This window comes from Coffea eugenioides, chromosome 1, assembly GCF_003713205.1.
Source record: "Coffea eugenioides isolate CCC68of chromosome 1, Ceug_1.0, whole genome shotgun sequence".
NCBI classification, from domain to species: domain Eukaryota; kingdom Viridiplantae; phylum Streptophyta; class Magnoliopsida; order Gentianales; family Rubiaceae; genus Coffea; species Coffea eugenioides.
Window position 1 is genome coordinate 46435438 of NC_040035.1, and position 21753 is coordinate 46457190.

At 38.0% G+C, this 21753-nt stretch overlaps 4 protein-coding genes across 4 annotated transcripts; 3 read left to right on the top strand and 1 right to left on the bottom strand.

Annotated features, from left to right (window-relative positions):
- Positions 1–545: 545 nt before the first annotated feature.
- LOC113766736 (ABC transporter C family member 14-like) lies at positions 546–9771 on the top strand. Its single transcript, XM_027310916.1, has 12 exons — positions 546–714; positions 1525–3710; positions 4590–4910; positions 5397–5483; positions 5583–6212; positions 6411–6575; positions 6678–6972; positions 7464–7678; positions 7782–8087; positions 8342–8405; positions 8517–8756; positions 9126–9771. The coding sequence occupies exons 2-12, from the start codon at positions 1566–1568 to the stop codon at positions 9224–9226; spliced, it is 4569 nt and encodes a 1522-aa protein (XP_027166717.1). The 5' UTR covers positions 546–714; positions 1525–1565; the 3' UTR covers positions 9227–9771.
- Positions 9772–10980: 1209 nt separating this feature from the next.
- Positions 10981–13120, top strand: LOC113749881 (nucleolar protein 16). The gene is made up of 3 exons (XM_027293759.1): positions 10981–11352; positions 12610–12731; positions 12811–13120. Exons 1-3 carry the CDS (start codon positions 11028–11030, stop codon positions 12922–12924), a joined length of 561 nt encoding a protein of 186 aa, XP_027149560.1. The 5' UTR covers positions 10981–11027; the 3' UTR covers positions 12925–13120.
- Positions 13121–13331: 211 nt separating this feature from the next.
- Positions 13332–17263, bottom strand: LOC113749873 (probable E3 ubiquitin-protein ligase BAH1-like 1). The gene is made up of 6 exons (XM_027293750.1): positions 16732–17263; positions 15540–15784; positions 15199–15453; positions 14848–14985; positions 13809–13867; positions 13332–13700 (listed from the first exon to the last, which is right to left on the bottom strand). The coding sequence occupies exons 1-6, from the start codon at positions 16937–16939 to the stop codon at positions 13595–13597; spliced, it is 1011 nt and encodes a 336-aa protein (XP_027149551.1). The 5' UTR covers positions 16940–17263; the 3' UTR covers positions 13332–13594.
- A 2854-nt stretch (positions 17264–20117) lies between these two features.
- LOC113775910 (universal stress protein PHOS34) lies at positions 20118–21682 on the top strand. The gene is made up of 4 exons (XM_027320999.1): positions 20118–20499; positions 20699–20793; positions 21162–21283; positions 21384–21682. The coding sequence occupies exons 1-4, from the start codon at positions 20319–20321 to the stop codon at positions 21469–21471; spliced, it is 486 nt and encodes a 161-aa protein (XP_027176800.1). The 5' UTR covers positions 20118–20318; the 3' UTR covers positions 21472–21682.
- The last annotated feature ends 71 nt before the right edge of the window (positions 21683–21753 follow it).

Here is a 21753-nt window from a genome sequence, read left to right on the forward strand (position 1 = left end):
TTCAAACCTCACATGCAGCGAAAAAATTTTAAGGGTTGTGCCATAATAATTTTTTGATCTAATTGAATTTGTATACCCACTAGCTCCTACCATAGCCTCTTTGGACTCCCCCTCCCCCCTTAGAGTAGGTTATACAAATGTAACCCCTACCACAGTCTCTTTAGGCTCCCCCTCCCCCTTAGAGTAGGTTATACAAATGTATAGTTATTGACAAAAAAAAAAAAAAAGAGTTTCTATTAAATAACCAATTAAGAAAAACCTTTGCCTAATACCAAAATGACGATGACCATTGCTTCCACAGCATTTGATATCAGCATGTGGCACTTGTAGTAGCAGTGGTGACAATAATGGTATTGTCGTTGATCCATATTCCACAAAACCGTAATTGACACGATTAACGTAGTAGAATAATTTGTCCTCCAATTTTTTACTACTGGTTTTTTTTTTTTGTCGTCTAGCTGACTTCTCCATGTCCGTGGCGGCTGTTTTGGTATTTAAAGCCTAAGCCGGGCAATATTCAGCCTCTTCGCTCTCTTGGACAGCGATTCCAGAAGCCCGGGAACCACCGGTGTCATTCAAATCGCTGTCTGGAACAAAAAAGAGTCCGGAGGTCTGTCCTGAAGGGGCCTAAATCCCCGGATACTTTTACACCAGAGGGAGAGAAGGAGAGGAAACTCAGTGAGAGGCTTCTCCAGCATCCTAGGATCAATATAGGTATCTTTATTTTATTCTTATCACGTACCATCTCCTCGCTGTAGGTGCTTGCATGATGATTTGGTCTTGAACTTGGTTTGTACGTTAATTTGGTCACTTTGAGCCTGCGGTACAAGACAAAGTTGGTCTCTTTTTCCTATTCCAGAGTTCCACCCTCAAACATCCTAAAGTTTTACTTTTATTTTTATTTTTTTAAAATTTGATTTTTGCTACTGAGTAGTGAGTAGGAGTGCTTTTTACCTGCTATTTCATTTTTCAGCCGGCGACGTTTCCTGTGTAAGTCTGGAGCACCTGGAAACTAATCCTTGCGCTCTTTGTTGTTCCTTCTCATCTCGTCTGCTAAAAATTTTTGTCTTTTATTTTGTTTTTGTGAAGTCACTACTCAAGATGGTACTAACAAAGTCATATAATGATGATATTGTTTAGGTTAGATGTTTTGAGGCCTAAAGGCTGCTGTTAAAATCTCAATTCTGATCATGTTTTGGTTTGAGAAATGTTTAGCTGGATCATTCCTTTCTAACTTCTTCTTTTTGAGTTTTTTCCGTTTCTTTTTCTTCTGGGTCTGCCCAAAATGCTTTCAAAGTACTGCGCATCATCCCAGATTCTAAAATGGAATTAGTAATTGTAGTACCGAAACTGCAGCCTCCTTTACTTTGAAAAGAGGAAGAGAAGGGGGGGGGGGGGGCGGCCAATTCTGATTTCATTTCTGCCTTTTGTAATAATTTATAATAATAACCTTTTGGATTCTTATTCTTTTAGCTGAGTTCTCCAATTATTGTTTTAACATGCTCATCTTGTTTCCTTCTCCAGGAGAATGAAAGGATGAATTCTTTGTGAGATAAAATCATTGTATGGCTATGCTGTATGTCTGTTTGGCAGAGGTCATAGCAAAGATGTCTTCACCTATTTGGATCACATCGCTTTCTTGTTCCGCTTCTGTGGTACAATCCTCAGAGGATTCCACAGTTTCAGCCTTTGTTCAATGGCTAAGGTTCCTTTTCCTGTCTCCCTGTCCTCAGAGAGCTCTGTCATCTTCCATTGCCATTCTGCTGTGGATAGCTTTCCTTGTTTTTGCAATACAAAAACTATGGTCTAGATTTAGTACCAAACATGAATTGAGTTCTAACCTCAGCAAGCCTCTCATTGAGAGCAGCACACCACCTCTTAGAGCTAACCTTTGGTATAAGTTGACTCTGATTGCGACCGTTGTTTTAGCCTTATCTTCCTTAATGTTGTGCATTCTGGCATTCAATGGAGGTAACCAGGGCTCATGGAGGGTTGTCGACGGACTATTTTGGTTGCTTCAGGCATTAACCAATGTAGTGATCACAGTACTAATTCTCCATGAGAAGAGGTTCAAAGCTGTTACTCATCCATTATCTCTTCGGGTTTACTGGACTGCAATCTTCATTATCCAAGTTTTGTTCGTCACTTCGGCGCTTATCCGCATAATATCTGCCCGTGAAACTGATTCAGTCTTGAGACTAGATGACATTGTTTCAATAACTGTATTTCCTTTCTTGATTATTCTTCTGATTGTTGCCCTCAAGGGGTCTACCGGTATCCTAGTAATTAGATGTTCTGAATCAATAATAAATGGAGAGACCACATTATATGAACCACTTCAGGATAAATCCTCCAATGTGAGTGGGTTTGCTACAGCATCTATTGTATCTAAAGTTTTTTGGCTCTGGGTTAATTCTCTTTTGGTAAGAGGCTATAAATCCCCTCTAAAGCTTGATGATGTCCCAATTCTCTCACCACAGCATAGAGCTGAGCGCATGTCAGAGCTGTTTCAACAGAAGTGGCCTAAACCTGAAGAAAAATCAAAGCACCCTGTGCGAACTACATTGTTTCGCTGCTTCTGGAAGGAAGTTACCTTCATTGCCTTCCTTGCCATTGTGAGGCTTTGCGTCATGTATGTGGGGCCTACACTGATCGATCGGTTTGTTGATTATACATCTGGGAAGAGGACCTCAATTTATGAAGGATACTACCTTGTAGTTGTTCTCTTGATAGCCAAGTTTGTGGAAGTTCTGAGCTCACACCAGTTCAATTTTAACTCCCAGAAACTTGGGATGATGATACGCTCCACACTCATTACTTCATTGTACAAAAAGGGTTTAAGACTTTCATGCTCAGCAAGACAAGCTCATGGTGTTGGACAGATTGTAAACTACATGGCCGTGGATGCGCAACAGCTTTCTGATATGATGCTACAACTGCATGCCTTATGGTTGATGCCATTGCAAGTTACCGTTGCCTTAAGTATCCTCTATATTTACCTAGGCATTTCGACCATTGTAGCGTTACTTGGACTTGTATCCATTATGGTGTTTGTGGTGTTTGGGACTCGAAGGAATAACCGGTTCCAGTTCAATATCATGAAAGATAGGGACTCCAGAATGAAAGCAACAAATGAGATGCTTAACTACATGAGGGTAATCAAATTTCAGGCTTGGGAAGAACATTTCAACAAAAGAATTCAATCTTTCCGTGAATCAGAGTTTGCATGGCTAACCAAATTCTTGTACTCGTTTTGTGCAAATATTATTGTGCTCTGGAGCACACCAGTATTTGTAGCTACATTGACATTTGGAAGTGCGATCCTGCTGGGGGTTCCACTTGATGCAGGAACAGTCTTCACTGCTATCTCACTCTTTAAAATGTTGCAAGAACCTATTAGGACCTTCCCACAGTCTATGATTTCACTCTCACAGGCAATGATATCACTGGATAGGTTGGATAGGTACATGATGAGTAAGGAACTGATGGATGATTCAGTGGAGAGGGTGGAAGGTTGTGGAAGTGAGATTGCTGTGGAGGTGGAAGATGGGGCTTTTAATTGGGATGAAGAAAGCAGGGAAGAAGTTGTAAAGGATTTGAATTTTATGATCAGAAAAGGCGAGCTTGCAGCGATTGTTGGGACTGTAGGATCAGGGAAGTCTTCACTTCTGGCATCAATTCTTGGCGAGATGGATAAAATATCAGGAAAGGTACATATGAAATATTTTTCAGGGCCTTATCCCTATATCAAATTGATTACTTCACATTTGTCACTGGAAAAGTACTCTTTTTTTTTTAGTGTGCCTTGTGTATTTATTTCTGTTCATTGTATGGTTCGTAATCTGATTGTTGCCTTGCACGTAATTTGTCCAAGTAATAGACTATTCAGGGATTTCACTCATCCTCTTCTTCTCCGCGTCACAGATTCTCATTTTGCTGATACGATTTAAATGTCGTATTGTGTTATTCAGCAGACAGCATGAGCACAAAGTGTTTATCTTATGGTATACATGAGCACAGTGATTTGTTTTCTCTGGATGTCTTGCTTGTGCATCAGAGCTTGGTAACTGGAAGATTTTGCCTTTTGCTACTTGTGGCCGACAGACCTAAGTTTGCCCAGTTGTTGGTTCAAGTAATTGGAAACATTATGTCTATATTTGAAAATCACATATATTGTAATTTTTGTCTGTGAAAAATTGGTTCAATTTCAACTTCCAAAGATGTAGGTCCAAATGATTCAACCATCAAACTCTAACCAGATTACCTCTGAAACATCGACCAAATCTTCACATAAACTTCTTGGGTTGGGGTGCGTATTTGTCCTCGTTATTCGACTCTTTGGGGGTTATGATTTACATATTGAATGATGGGCTATTTGTCATTTTCCAAACCCTAAAGTTCTTATCCTTGGGAACACCTTTTAGTATCATTGGTGAACTACTTCTTAATAGGGGCAGCCCATTATATTCTTCTTTGTTGGCCACAAGTTGGTTGTGAGGAAAAGCTTCCTGAGTGTCATGCAGGAAAGCTTCTTATTTTATAATGCTAACACATTTCATTACAAGCTTACCAACTATTTGTTGCTGCAGCTCAGGGTTTGTGGTACCACAGCTTTTGTTGCACAAACCTCATGGATTCAGAATGGGACAATTCAAGAAAATATCCTTTTTGGTCTGTCAATGAACCAAGAGAGATATAAGGAAGTTCTTAGGGTTTGTTGTTTGGAGAAGGACTTGGATATGATGGAGTTTGGAGATCAGACTGAAATTGGAGAGCGTGGCATCAATCTAAGTGGTGGGCAAAAGCAGCGAATTCAACTTGCCAGGGCTGTTTACCAAGATTGTGATATCTATCTACTTGATGATGTGTTTAGTGCAGTTGATGCTCAAACTGGTTCTGAAATATTCAAGGTGATAAGAGTTTTGAAATGATTTTCAAAATGGTTGTGATATCTATATCTTGAAAGTATTTAATGCTGTTTTAAGATGTCCTATTTCTCCAATTATTTGCCAAATTAGATGTGACCTGATGTTTGTAGTAGCTATAGTCACTGATATAATTTTCTCAGTTTGGTCCTCTTCTTCTCCATTTTCTTGTTATTACTGTTAAATGAGAACCAGAACACAAGCCTGCTACTTGCGAATGCCCATTTGTTAATGATGTATGATGCTTTTGTTGAAATTTTATGTTGATCCCTTGGCTTCATTCCTTGTAGGCTCCAATTAACATGATTATTAAGCTTTGAGTGACATGCTTGTTAGTTGATACATATTGTTCTGCATTGACATTGTGATTCGTCTTTTTAGTTTCAATTGAAGTTGTGATATTCCAGTAGCCCTTGTTGTTAGTTTGTCAGTTATTAAATGCTGTTTAACACTTTCCAGTCTCTCTTGCAGGAATGTGTTAGAGGAACCCTTAGAGAGAAGACCATTTTGCTTGTTACACACCAAGTTGACTTCTTACACAATGTTGATCTGATCCTAGTATGTCCTATGCTCATTTATTCTCCTCCTTTCCTAGGTTGTACATGTGTATATGTGGATTCTGGCATCATAGACTTGACCTCTTAATATTGAAACCAGGTTATGCGAGATGGGATGATTGCTGAATCCGGAAATTACAATGATCTACTTGAATCTGGGAAGGATTTCAAATCTTTGGTGGCTGCGCATGAGTCATCTATGGAACTTGTTGAGGCAGAAAGCTCCAAGCGCAGGAAAACTTCAGTTGATCAACCAACATCTCCTCAAGCATCTTTTAGTCCTAGACAAGAAAACGATGACATGAAATCTCAAGAACAGACCCAATCTGATCGGGGAACTTCTAAACTTATCAAGGAAGAGGAGAGAGAAACTGGGAAAGTCAGCTTACATGTTTATAAACTATACTGCACTGAATCTTTAGGGTGGTGGGGTGTGATTGCGGTGTTGCTGATTTCTGTGTTGTGGCAAGGGTCATTAATGGCGGGTGACTACTGGTTGGCTTATGAAACATCAGGAAAGCGTGCTATGTCATTCAATCCTTCTGTTTTTATTGGGATATATGCTATTATAGCAGCTGGTTCCTTTGTGCTGATATTGATGAGAATTTTTTTACTTACATTCATGGGGCTTAAGACGTCCCAAATATTCTTCAAAGGAATTCTTCACGGCATATTGCACGCTCCAATGTCATTTTTTGATACTACACCTTCTGGAAGAATTTTAAGCCGGGTAACGTTTTCTGCACTTTCGGGTTGGGTTGTCCATTTTGGTGCCAAGCTGGAAAAAATAAAATCACGTCCATATGTACATTTAGCTACATTAGATTACATGGGGAAAAAACTAGATTATATAAAAGAAATGTTCAAAGTAACTGAACATGTTTCAATTACTGGATTCATTGATATGTTGTTTCATAAAATTTTGCAGGCGTCAAATGATCAGACTAATATTGATGTATTTGTCCCACTTTTTACCAACTTTTTCATTTCCATGTACATCACACTATTTGGGATCATCATCATCACATGTCAAAATGCTTGGCCAACCGTCTTACTATTGATTCCACTTGGCTGGCTGAATTACTGGTTTCGGGTATGTGCATCATTTATGGAGCTTAAAGGTTAAATTGTTTCAGTGTAACTAAGAGATAGATAATCAGTGCTAAGACTAAGTTATTCCTCATTTGGGTTGCAGGGGTACTATCTTGCAACATCACGTGAATTGACTCGGCTTGACTCTATTACAAAAGCACCAGTTATCCATCACTTCTCGGAAAGTATATCTGGAATTACGACAATCCGTTGTTTCAGGAAGCAGGAAAGGTTTTGCCAGGAAAACGTTAACCGTGTGAATTCGAACCTGCGTATGGACTTCCACAACTATGGGTGCAATGAATGGTTGGGTTTTCGTTTGGAACTCATGGGGAGCTTCATCCTTTGCATTTCTGCATTGTTTATGATCGTGTTGCCGAGCACTATCATCAAGCCAGGTGTATAATCTACTTAAATCCTTATTAATGACAAAGTACTAGTTTTTTTGGTTATATTGATATAAAGGCATGACTCCCGATTTATCAGTTCGTGGTATTATTACCTGGGAAAATAAGGTTGTTAATAGGTTAAAACTGAAGACATAGTTTTCATCTTTCTTGACGAAATAGACTCATAACTGGTCAACTGGATTATTAAACCTTTGAAATATCATAATATCTAGTATAATCAACCTCTTTTTCTTTTCTATCATTTTAATGGGATTTCTCAAGTTCATTAGTAAAGGAATTTTCAAAGATCAGGTTACAGAATTAATTTCTTCATATAATTCTCAGTTGATTCCTGTTATCATTTGCTGCCTACAAAGTTTATAAATGGATGATACAACTGGAAAATATAATGTCCCTTCCAGTCATCATTCTCCTCTGTCCTTGCTACTGCAATTAGCTTTTGCAATAGAGATGTTACTGATCTACACTTTGCTGCTCAGAGAACGTGGGGTTATCTCTCTCTTATGGATTGTCCCTCAACAGTGTGCTTTTCTGGGCAATATATGTCAGTTGTGCTTTGGAAAATAAAATGGTTTCAGTTGAGAGGATAAAGCAATTTACAAATATACCATCAGAAGCAGACTGGAAGAAAGAAGATTGCCTTCCTTCTCCAGAGTGGCCAAACAAGGGCAATGTTGAGCTCATAGACTTACAGGTAGCTCAATCTGTATTTCTTCAAGTTTTTATGATGAATAGCTGCTTCATTAATATGGTATTCTGTAAGTTTCCAGAGATTCATTTGTATGTATTCTGAACAGGTAAGATATCGTACAAATACCCCTCTGGTTATCAAAGGAATAACACTCAGCATAAAAGGGGGTGAGAAGATTGGTGTTGTTGGTCGAACTGGGGGTGGAAAATCAACTTTGATCCAGGTTTTCTTTAGGTTGGTGGAGCCTTCAGGAGGAAGAATCATTATTGATGGCATTGACATTAGCACTCTTGGGCTGCATGATCTTAGGTCTCGATTTGGAATCATCCCTCAAGAACCTGTTCTTTTTGAAGGAACTGTGAGAAGCAACATTGATCCAATTGGACAGTATTCTGATGAAGAGATATGGAAGGTAAAGAGAACTATTACTGTTAGTAGTTGAGTTTGGACCTCAAGCTAAATAGATTTCCCCCAGCATGTGCCATGGTTTTAACATTTTCTAGTATGCAGCATCTGTCGACTGTGGTTACTTCACTTTTTTAATGTGTGATTTTGTGATTCTGTTCCATACATAGAAACCATGCTTGCCGAGATTGGTTGTAGCGTCTTAGTTCTTCTGTTTTTTTATAGTTAATACTCACGGATCCGTGAACTTATGAACCACAGAGCCTTGAGCGCTGCCAACTGAAGGAGGTAGTAGCTGCAAAGCCCGATAAGCTGGACTCTTTAGGTACTGTAGTGTAATTCTGATCAGTTGCTTCTATTTTGTTCTCAGTTGCTGTTATTAGTTATCAATGCTACCGCTGAAAGAATACGAATTTTCACTGGTTAATGTTTTTAGTTGTTGATAATGGAGAAAATTGGAGTGTCGGGCAGAGACAGCTTCTCTGTTTGGGACGTGTAATGCTAAAACGCAGCAAACTTTTATTTATGGATGAGGCGACTGCCTCAGTTGATTCACAAACAGATGGCGTGATCCAGAAGATCATCAGGGAGGACTTCTCTTCCCGTACAATTATAAGCATTGCCCATAGAATTCCAACAGTTATGGACTGTGATAGAGTTCTTGTAATTGATGCAGGTTTGTGGCTCTCCCACCCCGTAGTTCAGCCATGCTTCATCACATACTGACATTAGCGGACCTAGTACCATTCTGAAGTCAAGCATCTTTGTTTTCATTTATTTTTCGTTTCTTATTTCTTGAGCAAATAATTCCTCTGAGAACAAGTAGACTGTCAAAATGTCGCCATTTTGGCCTACCTTTGATCTGTTCCTGATTGCATGCAGCCAGATTACCTAAATTAATCATGCGCTTTTTTCCTATGATTCTGTTGCGCTCTGACTTTGCCTGATCTGGGTTTATTCTTCATGATTGCACCTAATAGAGATTTCCTGCTTTCACCGAAGCTCGGTGAAATGATTATTGTTTTTCTTTTTGTGCATTGAACAGGTAAAGCAAAGGAATTTGACAAGCCATCGAGTTTGCTGGAGAAGCCTTCTCTCTTTGGAGCATTGGTTGAGGAGTATGCCAACCGATCTTCTGAACTCTAGCTCTGATTCTAGCATTCTTGGAATGGGCTGAAGATTGATTCTTGTTGGTTGAACTATATTTTCCACAACTTCGTCTTACATGTTAGGAAGCATACGGGCTATTCAAATGTTAAGATTTGTCAATAGAGGACGCGGTACGGTAGTTGCATTATCCACACCACAATTGATGAGCAGCCAGAAACCAAAACCAGTTCTTGAAGTGAAGCTGACGGACGCGGTATAAGCTGCCATGAGTCAAGTTCCTTTGCGGCAAATATCCTGAATTCATTAGTTGATCCTCGTACGGGAAAGTTGATCTCCTGCTCTCTGCAAGGATCATTAAGAACTCGAAGCATTTCAGCACTCGTCATCTATAGCTTATTTTATTGTATTTTATTTCTGAACGTCCTTATGATAGGTTCTTCCACATTGCTTTCAAGGATTTATCTAATTATCAGGACCATCTAAGAATCTGGCTAAAGTCCTAGTGTACATTCAGATGCTTGAATTTTATCCATATTTTGTATATGATTATTCTTAAATCATATAAATTATTATTATTAGTATCCTTGACTACTTTTATCTTTTTTAATAAATATAAATTATTTTTATTTATATGGAGTTATTTTATTTAGTTAATTATAATTAATGTTGCTAGAAACAGAATATTCATTCATAACAAAATCAAAATATATTTATTTTTAGGAAAAATTTCAGAAACCTCCTTTGAGGTTTTTAACAATTTCATTTAGCTTTCTCAACATTTTAAAAATCACACATATAGCCGTATAATTTAAAATGACAATACTATCCTTAAATATTTTAATGAAATTTCCTTGTTTGGTGTGCTTATATTTAGAATGACTTTTAAAATTATATTTCATTCATTTTCCTTCTTGTGCCTTTTATTTTTTTTTATTTTTTGCCAATAAAATTGTAGAACTATCACTATTACCTATAGTTTTTATTATAATCAAATGTCGAATTAGTAATTTTTTATATGAGTTAACTTATATGTAATTTAATGTTTTTGCTTATCTTTATTTTCTATTTTTTGGTATTAAAATTAACAATAAATAAAAAAGAAATGATCCAAAATTACTACGAAATTATGATAATTTGACTACTCGAAAAATTTATAAACTCTAAATGAATTATTTCAACATTTTCTTTTATACCTTATAAATCTAAATTCATAATAAAATAACATCAAAAGTATCCTATTATAGTGATAAAATTATTATTATAGTTGTTTATTAAACGGTAAGTATGGACATGAAAATTTTGGTACATTTTCCTTATAATTATATTAGATAATCTTATAATTGTATAGAAAAATAAATTAAAACTCATTACACAAGGGTATTTTTAGGTATTCATTTAAAAATTTGACCAAGTCAATATTATTTTAAGGTTTTGTTACAAAAACTATCAAATCAATGGAGGTAGGTATAATTCTTCAAATTTGAGGGGAGCTCAATGAAATTGTTAGAAATCTCAGGAGAGGTTTCTGAAATTATCTCATATTTTTAAAATAACTATTAATTAATTTTTTTTTTCATGAATTATTCTGCTTGCTCAACTTCAACAACTAATCACAACTTTTCTTTAAAAAAAAATTTTCATTGCAATCAGGTGGAAACAGCGAAGTACTAACAAACAGAAAATTTGAGTCGTGACTGTTAAAAAAAAAAAAAAAAAAAAAAAAAAAGAGAACGACGAGTTAAATTAGACCATCTCCCCTCTTACCCTTAAAACCCTACTAAAACCCCGGACATCCGTTTTCCAAGCTTCCCGAGAGAGAGAGAGAGAATAGACGACGATGGGGAGGTCACGAAGGAAGTACAGGAGGTCAAGGCCGAAGGTGCGGGTCGGGTTGCCAAAGAAACACCCTCACGTATTCAAGCCGGCCTTCAATCTTCCCCCGAAGCTCCGAACTCTGTTGGATCCCCACTCTTCCAAGTGGGACGACACAGCTAGCGTCATCCACAATTACAAGTCATTCGGCGTCGTTTCTAACCCCAACCTGCTCAGCGTACGCTCTCGCACCTCCCACATCATAGAAACCGATTCTCTTCAGGTCCCACCGCCGCCTCCATCCGACGACTCCAACGCCTTCGATTCCGGGAGCGATCTCGAAGAGGATGGTCAGTTTTATTTTAATCTTTATTTTTGGATTGAATACTGAATGCATTTTTGCCTTCATTTTCAAGGTGGTTTCATTTTTTAAATTATTATTTTTAAATAGATTTTGGGTCAGTTTCTCCTTTGCTTAAACATACAGTTTAGCTCATGTTTAAATTGCAATAATGAGATGTGAACATTGAGGTGCATTTCGAAAAGGATTTTGGATCTTATATACTTCTGTGAAAAAATACCAATGCCAGGTTAATTGTTTAATTAGTTTCTTCTAGAATTGTTTAAAACTCCAGCAAATGGGAAGCTGGCCCCGCGCCCGCCCCCACCCACCAAAAAAAGAATTTTGTTAATTTGGTCGTAGCTTGAACTTTGCAGGCAGATCGTTTTAATAGGTTTCATTCTTTCATTTTCTTCTTGTGGCGAAAAAACATATGCTTGAGATTTAATTGGTTAATTAAATGTACCTTTGTTTAACTGGTTACATTTTAAGTTTGCTGCTCAGGTTGGAGGGCCAAGGAAACTTTTGGTGGGGCAGCAGGGGATTTTTTTTTTTTTTTTTTTTTTTTGGGTTTGTTGGGGGGGGGGGGGTGGGGTGGGGTGGTGGGAATACTTTTTCTCTTGATTCGCTGATCTTCTCTGTAGATTTTCTTTTTTGGGGTCAAAATCTCTGTAGATTGTTAGCTTTGATATTATCCCTTTTGTTTGTTACAGTGTGAGCATGTACTTTTGGCAACATTACCTTACAGCTACGGATAGTTACTTTTGTATCTTCATGGTTGGTTAAACTTCAGGTTTAGGTCCTTACTTTCATATCCTAGCAAAACAAAGTTGAGTTTTTCCTCTTTTTTTTTTTCAACATAAAAAGCTGCTCATTGCCATAAACATAGGTTTTTTTTTTAAACATATGCAAAAACATATCTGTTTGGATCCTTCAGTTTTAAAAAGTGTTCTAAAAGGTACTCTAAAAGTAGTTTAAATTTTTTTATGTTTAAAAAATATCCCAAAGTATATCTTAAAAACTCTACTACTCTTAAATATTCCAAAATATTTTCTAAAAATATCCCAAAATATACTCTAAAAAGTCCGCTACAGTAAAATTTTTCAAAAACACCCTAAAATACAGCTAATCCAAACATAGAGATACTTTCTTCCCCTTCCTTGTGACATTAACTGTGTAAAGCCTTGAATTATGCAGTTTTTATTTGAGAATGTACCCCTCACCTCTATGTAAGTATTGCTGACATGATAGGTTGGAAAATTCCTAGATTTAAAGACAGCACTTGGGAAGAAGCGCAGTGATGGGAAAAGTGCACCATTGCAACCTCTAACTACCATGCAGCGCTATCACATTGGGCGACTTATAGATGAATATGGGGAGGACTATGAGGTGAGAATTGCAAATGTTACAGATACCTATCAATTTTGTTATTTGTTTCTTTGTGCTAATTAGATTTCTTGCTCTACAGAGCATGTTCAAGGATACAAAACTAAACAAGATGCAGCATTCAGTAGCAACGCTAAAGAACTTGTGCAGAAGATATCACACCTGTCAAGGGAAAAATCCTTTAATTAAGAAGTAAGAAGGGAACAATTGAAGTTTGCTACAGAATACCAGTAGCTTTTGCTGCCACGGGATGCACATTGATTTGTTTTTGACTGAAAATGCCAGCACCCCTACTGTTGGATGTTTGCAATACATAAATGATTAGCTTACTGAGTAGAAGATGAATCTTTTTAACGACTGATCTACTAAAAAATTTCTTTCCCTTCTTGATATCCCTTATCCTGCTTTTCCATTTGCTTCTCCTTTTTGGTATGTTTTGGGGTGTTTGTGGACCATGCTTTTCCTAAGGTTTTTTTTCCTTTTGTATTTTTTGGGTGAGACTTTGATAACAGAATTTCGCTTTAGAGACTCAGATGAAGACGGGTTTTTTATTTGTACGATACCAATGAACCTAATTGCAGGGGGGCACTCTAATTTTTTTTTATTTTTTTTCTTTGCCAAAAGCATGTTATTACAAAAGGACGATACAGAACGAGTAATAGGCCTCCAAAATTCACCTGATAACGCGGCCACCGGTTATTTTGGAGCTCAGGTTAGCCTTGTTCAAAAGCCAACTTATTTATGTACAGGTTATTTTGGTTTCGCTCAGAAATCTCGGAGAAGACAACAGTTCCAATCCCAGAGAAACCCATAGATTCCCTTATACATGCATAGCAAATCAAGGACAATTAAAGCTGCGATTCTTGTTATATACCCATGAATGCTCGACACTGTGATTCCCAGTGCTCCTTGGCTTGTCTAATTCTTTCGGCTCGTTCAGACTGTAGTCGCGCCGCCCAGTACTCCGGACAACTGTTCAAGTATGCATTTTTTTTTTTAGTACGAACTAAAGTAATGAATAAATGCCAACTCACAACACTCGTCATGAAATCTACCAAGTGCATAAGTTTAAGACCACACCTTTGGCTTAATAGAATGTTTAGCTCCTCCAAATGCACTGCACCTTCATAAACTCCTGCCTGCAATTGCAACTCTGACAGTTATAGAATGGATGACAACATGCAATATGAATCTCAAGGGACATTATTGGTCTTTTAACTCACAATTATAATTCAATAATTCGGGATAAGAAGGAAATTGTAATCAATGAATCATATGACACAACAGAATAGTTCCCTAGGCTTTTCACCATAGTATACACACCACCTCAGCATATACCACATAAATTTCGTTGAAATGTCAGAAGAAGCAGGAAGTTAACCGTCATTCCTTAATTTATATGACCAAAAAGAGTTTGAGGAAAATCAGAAACAAGGGCTGATGCATGCGTATGAGAATATGCAATAATAAACACAGGTGCTACAGCAAGTGAGCTAATACAGTTTTAAACTACTTATTTTTCTTGAACCATATGATAGTTCATTTTCATCCAACTGTTACAATCTTTAAACACAGCCGTGTGCCCACAACATTGCAAGGTGAAGTACAACCATTTTAATTTTGAATGGTCAACCAATTGATCTGATAACCGTCCAGAGTAATAAATTTGGAGGTTTTGTTGAATGTTGTAAAATTCCTTCTTTAGCTCCATGGAGAATGGTGTCCGAAAAATTTCAAACCTAGATGGATTGCTCAAACAAAAAATTATTCGCCAATGGAAAGAATAAACAGACCTGATGTCAAGTTCATGTGGAGATAAACATCGACAAGTTTGTTTGACCTAAAATTGTGAGAAGTTTGATGGTTCTTAAGATTCAGTTGGAATGTACAAAACCAGTCTGATGGCCAGACAAGGATATGCAAATATAAGACTTTCTGGTAGACTTGAATAATCCATTGAGCAGCACACAAATTCGTTCACTTGATGTTAAATCTATGGAACAGATGAAAAAGTGTTTAGTGAAACATTTTCAATAGATTCCAGCCTGCTGACTACATGACCAAAAGCAGGACAGATTGGTAGGGAAGAACTTAAAAGTGAAGACTTCTAAGTATTTACCTCTCTGCAAAGGGGGCACTTTTCCTTGGGACTAGCTGCCTTTAATCCATCCACTATGGTCACTGATCCTGCCTTGCAAGCACACATGTAGCAGAATATATGACCGCAAGTCAAAGACACTGGATCAAAAACTGTATCCTGTTGGAGAAGAGCAGCTAATAAAAAGCTCAACATTATGAAAAGAGTAGCTAATCTGATATGATGAATTTTACAATATTGATAAGACTTAAGGTTGAGTTTCTTCACAAGAATTATCAGCAAGAATCAAATATCAATAAGAAAAAGCATAAGATAGTTACTCGTGTTAATGAAATAGCTGGCACGCTTATACGAGATAATAAAGAAACTAACCAAGCATATCGAACAAGTCAAGTCCAGTTCAAGCTTGACTGAATCAAAGAGCTCACAAGAAAGAGAAGGCTTTTCATCTTTAAATATGAGGGAACAGCCGTTGAACAATGCAGGAGCATTCCTTGTATTGGCCTTTGTCTCTTGCGAATTTATGTGAAAGGCCATCAGCTCACAAAGCCATGGTGATTGGAGAATCTCAAGGTTCCTACTGTGCGCTTGAGACTTAAATACTTGGCCTTGCTTGGAGTAGTGTATCTGTAGAAAAAATCAACAACTGGTAAATCCAAAATTCTTGTGCATTAACTTGAGAATATCATACTCATGCTCTATTAAAAGTAAACCTTATCATATTTCTTCAGTATCTTACGCAAGGCAATGGCATTAATCAGTGCGTAAGTGACCAACTCCTTGCCTTCTTCAATCAGTGCGATATGGTTGCCTTGTATTTTGTCTTTAAACCAAATAAAACACTTACGGAAACCCGATGCCAAATGGAGCTCAAGCAACCTCTGGGCTTTCTCGTTGAAGAAGCCAACAACTTCTGACATTTCCTTCAGAAGCGAAGGGAAAAACGTGCCATCACACACTGCGGAGCACAAAATACCCTCATTTAGATGAATCCTAATCAAGAGAAGAGTTTATACTTGAAGGGTTCAATGCTTATACTGATTTGTCTATGCAAAAGTGAAAACAGGAATAAAAGCATCATTTCCTGCCACAACAAGATGTATGGTGCCTTTTTTTTTTCTGGGGGTTTTCCTGCTACATGGTAAACATATTAATGATTCCCCCCAACCCCCCTCAATTCAAATAGCCTATCTCTTCAGTTACAAGGTCTTAACTATCGTTCAATCAAGGTGGATTTTTAGATAGTCAGGACGTAGAAATTGATCAGAATAAGAAATTCAAAATTCTTATCCAGATCCTTCGGCATCAAGAAAAACTCGTAGATCTTTTAAATGCATCATTCTCCCATCTCTACCAATATGTAAAGTCTTTCCTAATACCAAGACAAACGAAAAGGTATTACCAGTGTTCTTGTATTGTACAAGTACTCACCGTAATTAGGAGGTGATGAAAGGTAACCAATGATAACAAAACAAAGAGAAAACGTTCGTTGAAAAGCCAATTCAGAAATAGAACAACCCAAAAATTCACCCCAATTCAACGCAGGACATTGGAATCTGAAACGCAGTCACACCTTATCTCGGTAGTACCAAGCACTCACCCAACGCAGGACATTGGCAGTACCATAGTTCTTGTATTGGACAAGTACTCAACCTAATAAGGAGGTGATGAAAGGTAACCAATGATAACAAAAACAAAGAGAAAACGTTCGTTGAAAAGCCAATTCAGAAATAGAACAACCCAAAAATTCATCCCAATTCAACGCAGGACGTTGGAATCTGCAACCCAATCACACCTTATCTCGGTGTCGAGTAATAATTACAATATCATTTGTAACCGACGGAATGTGTGAAATCCAATAATCAGAAGCTAATAGTACTAGTTATGAATAGAAGCTCTAAGCACCTGGGCAAGAGTCCGGGCAAGAGGAGGGTCTACCGCAGAGGGCAGAATCTCCGAAATGATCAGGAACAAGGGCAGTGTTATCACGGGATTGAAGGTGTCGTCGACACCTTTTCAAGATTTTCTTGAGATTCTTGAAACCAACCCCAGGCAATTTCTTCCTCTGGCATTGTCCTTGCATGTATTCCTCGTACTTCTTGCAGAACTTCATCTTCGACCTCGCCTCACCTCCTTGCTTTTCCAATACTAATGATATGGTGATAAAACGCGGCGTACAATTTAAAATTTCTTATAGGACCGAGGTTTTCTTTGTCCTGTTCAGATAACTTAAAAACCCTTAACCTTTTGGTTAGAGATTTGCTACTCAACCCCTTTCTAATACTAATGTGCGAATGCCAATTCTGAGTAGTTTAGGTTCTGAAAACAATACTGGGCTGCTGCTACTGCAACTATCCAATCCAGGAGTCTCCTCTCTCCACTGGACGGCCCCCTCTGTTGTTCTCTCTCTATATTCCCGAAACTACGGTTTTCAACGACACCTGAAGCCAAATTAACCCAGCGTAACCCGGTCCGTCCGAGAAAATAAGGGAAAGCTTTACCAGAAAAGTGGCGAATTAAGAAAGGGGTAAAAAAATATAAGAAAAAGTCAATTTACCGCTAACCTTTTCACAAGTCTCGCGGATTTCTACGTTGGAGTGCCACCTGATGAATAAGTTTGATTTGGTAGAGTAGACATGACCGATGCAATACGTTTAAATTTGCGACATAGTTCAGGACGTATATTGTGATATTTATTAAAAATTTTGAAATAAATGAAGAGGTAAATATGTTTTTTACCAATTCAAAATTGCACGTCGCTGGCCACGCAGACACGTATATCCATTCTTGTCGAAACGTATATCCATTCAATGCAGCCCAACTATGCGATTTCTGACGCAGACGCCAAAAATTAGAAAAAATCACAAAAAAGTTCCATCACCAACTAAAATAAAAAACCACCGGCTCAGTCGCGTTCCTCGTTGGATTATAGGTAAGGTTCGAATCTCACTTGCAACGAAAAAAATTTAAGAGTGGTGTCATAGCACTTTCTTGATCTAGTTGGATCTGTATACCCACTAGCCCCTACAACAGCCTCCTTAGGCTCCCCTCCTCCTAGATTAGGTTATACAAATATATTATTATTAATAAAAAAAACTAATACATATATATATACATATATGCGCCCACGCCGGTCCGGGATAAGCCAGAAGCTTCCTGGTTTGCTTAAATTCCTTCCTGAGTTGGGTCGCACTCGCACCCAAAAGAAATTCCGGCACTTGGCCCCTAATCTCACGGGGAAATAAAAAGTCAAAAAGGGTTAAACTTAAAAGATAAGTACGCAATCTACTACTATTCTTGCACACGCAAGTTCACAAACTATTCATTTTAGTTTAGAATTAATTTTATATATATTGACAATATATACACTTTCACCGTTAAATACATGATATATAGTTCAAATTTTACATATGCGTTATCCATTCAATCGTGACAGTACATACACTGTCAATGTACATAAAATTAATCCTAAAATAAGACAGAGTAGTTTGTGAACTTGAGTCGGCTAGAAGGCAGAACAAAATGCCATTCACTGAACTTAACCTGGATTGGCTAAAACTACTCTGTTTCTATTTTCTACTTCTTCCGAGTCTAGTGCGTATGAGATACTACTATATTCAGTCGGCCGGCTTCAACTTAAACGGCTCAAATCACATTTCTCATTTGGGGGAGACACAGCATTCTTAACCTCTCTGTTAAGGCATTTAATTAAAAAAAAAAAAAAAAAAAACCAATACACGCGTGATGATATCAAAGTATCAAACCAATATATGCTTATTTAAATTGTTTTAATATCTGAAGTGATTAGGAGTCAATATCAGGAGTCTAGACACTGGGTTGAATGAATCAAAGGTCAATGCTTCACCAATTCCACAAGAAGTTACCCCGCTTTCTTATTATTTGTACGATGATGCGTTTTGGCGGAGATGATAGTAGTAATTAATTAGCGGTGTCATCATGATCATGCTGCCATTAACAATTGTTTATACATACAATTTAAATAGAATGCAAAACGGCGACTTCGTTACAGTAGATTGTACGTCGTCTATAACTAAAGACGGATGCATTACTTAACCAACCAACATGTAGTAGTGGTCATGCATTAAATGTCAATCACGCAATTTATTGCCGTGATCATCAGCATCATGACCTGGCTTGGTGGTGGTGGTGGTGGTGGTGGAATTCTGCTCTGGAGGCTTGCTTTTGTTCGGATTGTATTTTTTTATTTTTTATTTTATAAAAAATTTATCGTAATAATTTGATATATATAAAATAAAAAGAAATATGTTCACGAAAAATATAACAATTTTTCTTTGGAAACAAATTCGACTTCATAGAGAGGGAATAACGTAACAATTAATTAATTGTGAAAGCTCGTAGAGAAAACGAATTCGACTTCGTCACCGTGGCTACAGAAAAGAAAATACACCAAATTGCTGCTCCACTTGACCTTGAGAGAGAGGGGGATTGGTTTACACTTTTGCACATCAAAGATCAACCCACCATAGTGGGATTGATGTCCAATATTCCTAGCCATTCATTCTTCTTGGCTCTTTTTCTTTATTCACTCGGCATTCATGCATCGAAGGTGAATGGTCACGGAATTCATCCACCACCACAAACCCTTTAATCAATACCTTTGCTTATGACCACTTTTTCTTTCTTTCAACTTTTTTTTTTTTGCCTTTTAACCTGATTAATCACGGAGATGAGCCCCTCGAGCAGATTTTGAGAACCTTGGAAATTGATTACTATTTGACTAGTGATCCTATTATAGAACCTGGAAATGGATTTTTTATTTTTTAGGTTATTTGGTGGTCGAATCGAAGACATAATAATTACATAGTAGTCATGGATTTTGATGAGCTAGAAATTGATTGGTGGGCCTTTTAGACGGAGACGTAACATTCAAACTGGGCCAGTATATGGTCCGGTGGGCATCACCTGTAGCATCAGCAGGTCGTGGAAATGCACCCTTCCTTCCTTCTCAGCTCACAGGCGGGCCTATTTTAACTGGATAGGCCTAAGGTAAATAAGTCATCTACACAAATCTGATTTTTTTTTTGGGTTTTTAAATGGACTTGAACAATACCTTGATACCCAACACCTCAAAACCCATATTATGGAAAAGGCATTGGCAGACAAATCTGACAAGGTACAATAGATGCGGCGGCATCCCAACTATGGACTACTGAGCAGTGAATATATCTGATTTAAAGGCTTTGAAATGAAGGCTTGAGAACCTTCGTGGCCTTTCCAGCCAAAACATTCTGGAATGGCGTGCACATGCGTTATTCCGATTCCAATTCCAATTCCACCAAGAAAAATTATTAATTGTAACCTCACAGTCCTTTAAAACTAAGGCCCATGTCAGTCCAAGTGTACAATACTCTTCAACGAACCCGGTCCTAACAACCTCTGTTCTGTCTGTCCGGGAGTTGACTGTTGTGCTCAGACGAAGACGAAGAAACAAAGAAAATTAAGTACAGATCATGGCGACGGGGGAGAAGTCGGTGATGGTGGTCGGAATCGACGACAGTGAGCACAGCTTCTATGCTTTGCAGTGGACATTGGATCACTTCTTTACTCCTTCACCTGCAGTCTCTCCATTCAGGCTCGTCATCGTCCATTCCAAGCCTACTCCTTCTTCCGCCATCGGCCTCGCCGGCCCTGGTACCTCTACCTCTACCTACCCACCTTTAATTTTTACTTCTAGCGTTTGTTTTCACAACAACAATCTAGAAGATTACATAGGGACTTGGAGTTTGTCTGCCTCTTGGCCGTACTTGATTCTTTCGAGGGACCTCTTTTATATGTATATATATATATATAATTTGTGATTCTTATTAGTATCATTATGTAAAATGATAAGGTGCTGCTGATGTGTTGCCGTACGTGGATGTGGATTTAAAGAAGATAGCGGCCAGAGTTCTGGAGAGTGCCAAGGAGATTTGTTCTGCTAAATCGGTATTCGTTAATTTCTTTTTCTGTTTCTAATTCATTCTTTTATAGCCTTTTTGTTTTTGCTGTTATTGGGACTCGTAGCTCAGTTTTTGTGCTCTGATTCACGGCACAGATATCTTAACCCAATTTATCTTCTTCGCCTCTTTACCATACAATCTTCCAATAAGAAGATTCCCACTTAAAAAGCTACGCCTACTAGTAGAAGGTATAGTATGTTGTCATTCACTGGTAAAAGGTACACCGCAATCCCGTAGCCCAGAGTAATGCGTCCAGCGTAGCCAGTTCAAAATCGTCTCGAAACAAAGCCAATTTTGAAAAACAAAATAGAGATAAGAGAGAGATGAAAATTTGTACTATTTTGACATTTGCAGGTGAATGATGTAGCTGTGGAAGCTGTCGAAGGTGATGCCAGGAACGTTCTTTGTGAAGCTGTGGAGAAACACCATGCCTCTATCTTGGTCCTTGGCAGTCATGGTTACGGAGCTATAAAGAGGTATTGGTTCCACCCCATTAACTCTTTTTTGTTGTAGCTTGGCTTAACTTGCTGCTACAGCAGAGATGCGGTTATGACATTTTCGTGCTATCTTCTGCAGGGCTGTTTTGGGCAGCGTGAGTGATTACTGTGTTCATCACGCCCACTGCACCGTGATGATTGTGAAAAAGCCGAAAATCAAACACTAAGGCTGCTTCATCTAATACTAAGTAGTACTACATCTTAGTTCTTACCATATAAATAATGTGCAATCCAAACACCACTACTGTACTGTAATTTCAGGAGCCTCTGCGTTCCCTGATCATTGTTTCCAAATTATACTCTCAATAGTCTGTACTCTTGTTTGAGATGATCTGCGCGCATAGACGTGCCTTGTTATACGATGATTTTGCTTGTGCATCTTTGCTACAGTTTTGTTTAAATCTTAACAGAAGGCATCATATGCACTGTTTCTAAGGGATCCTACGCGG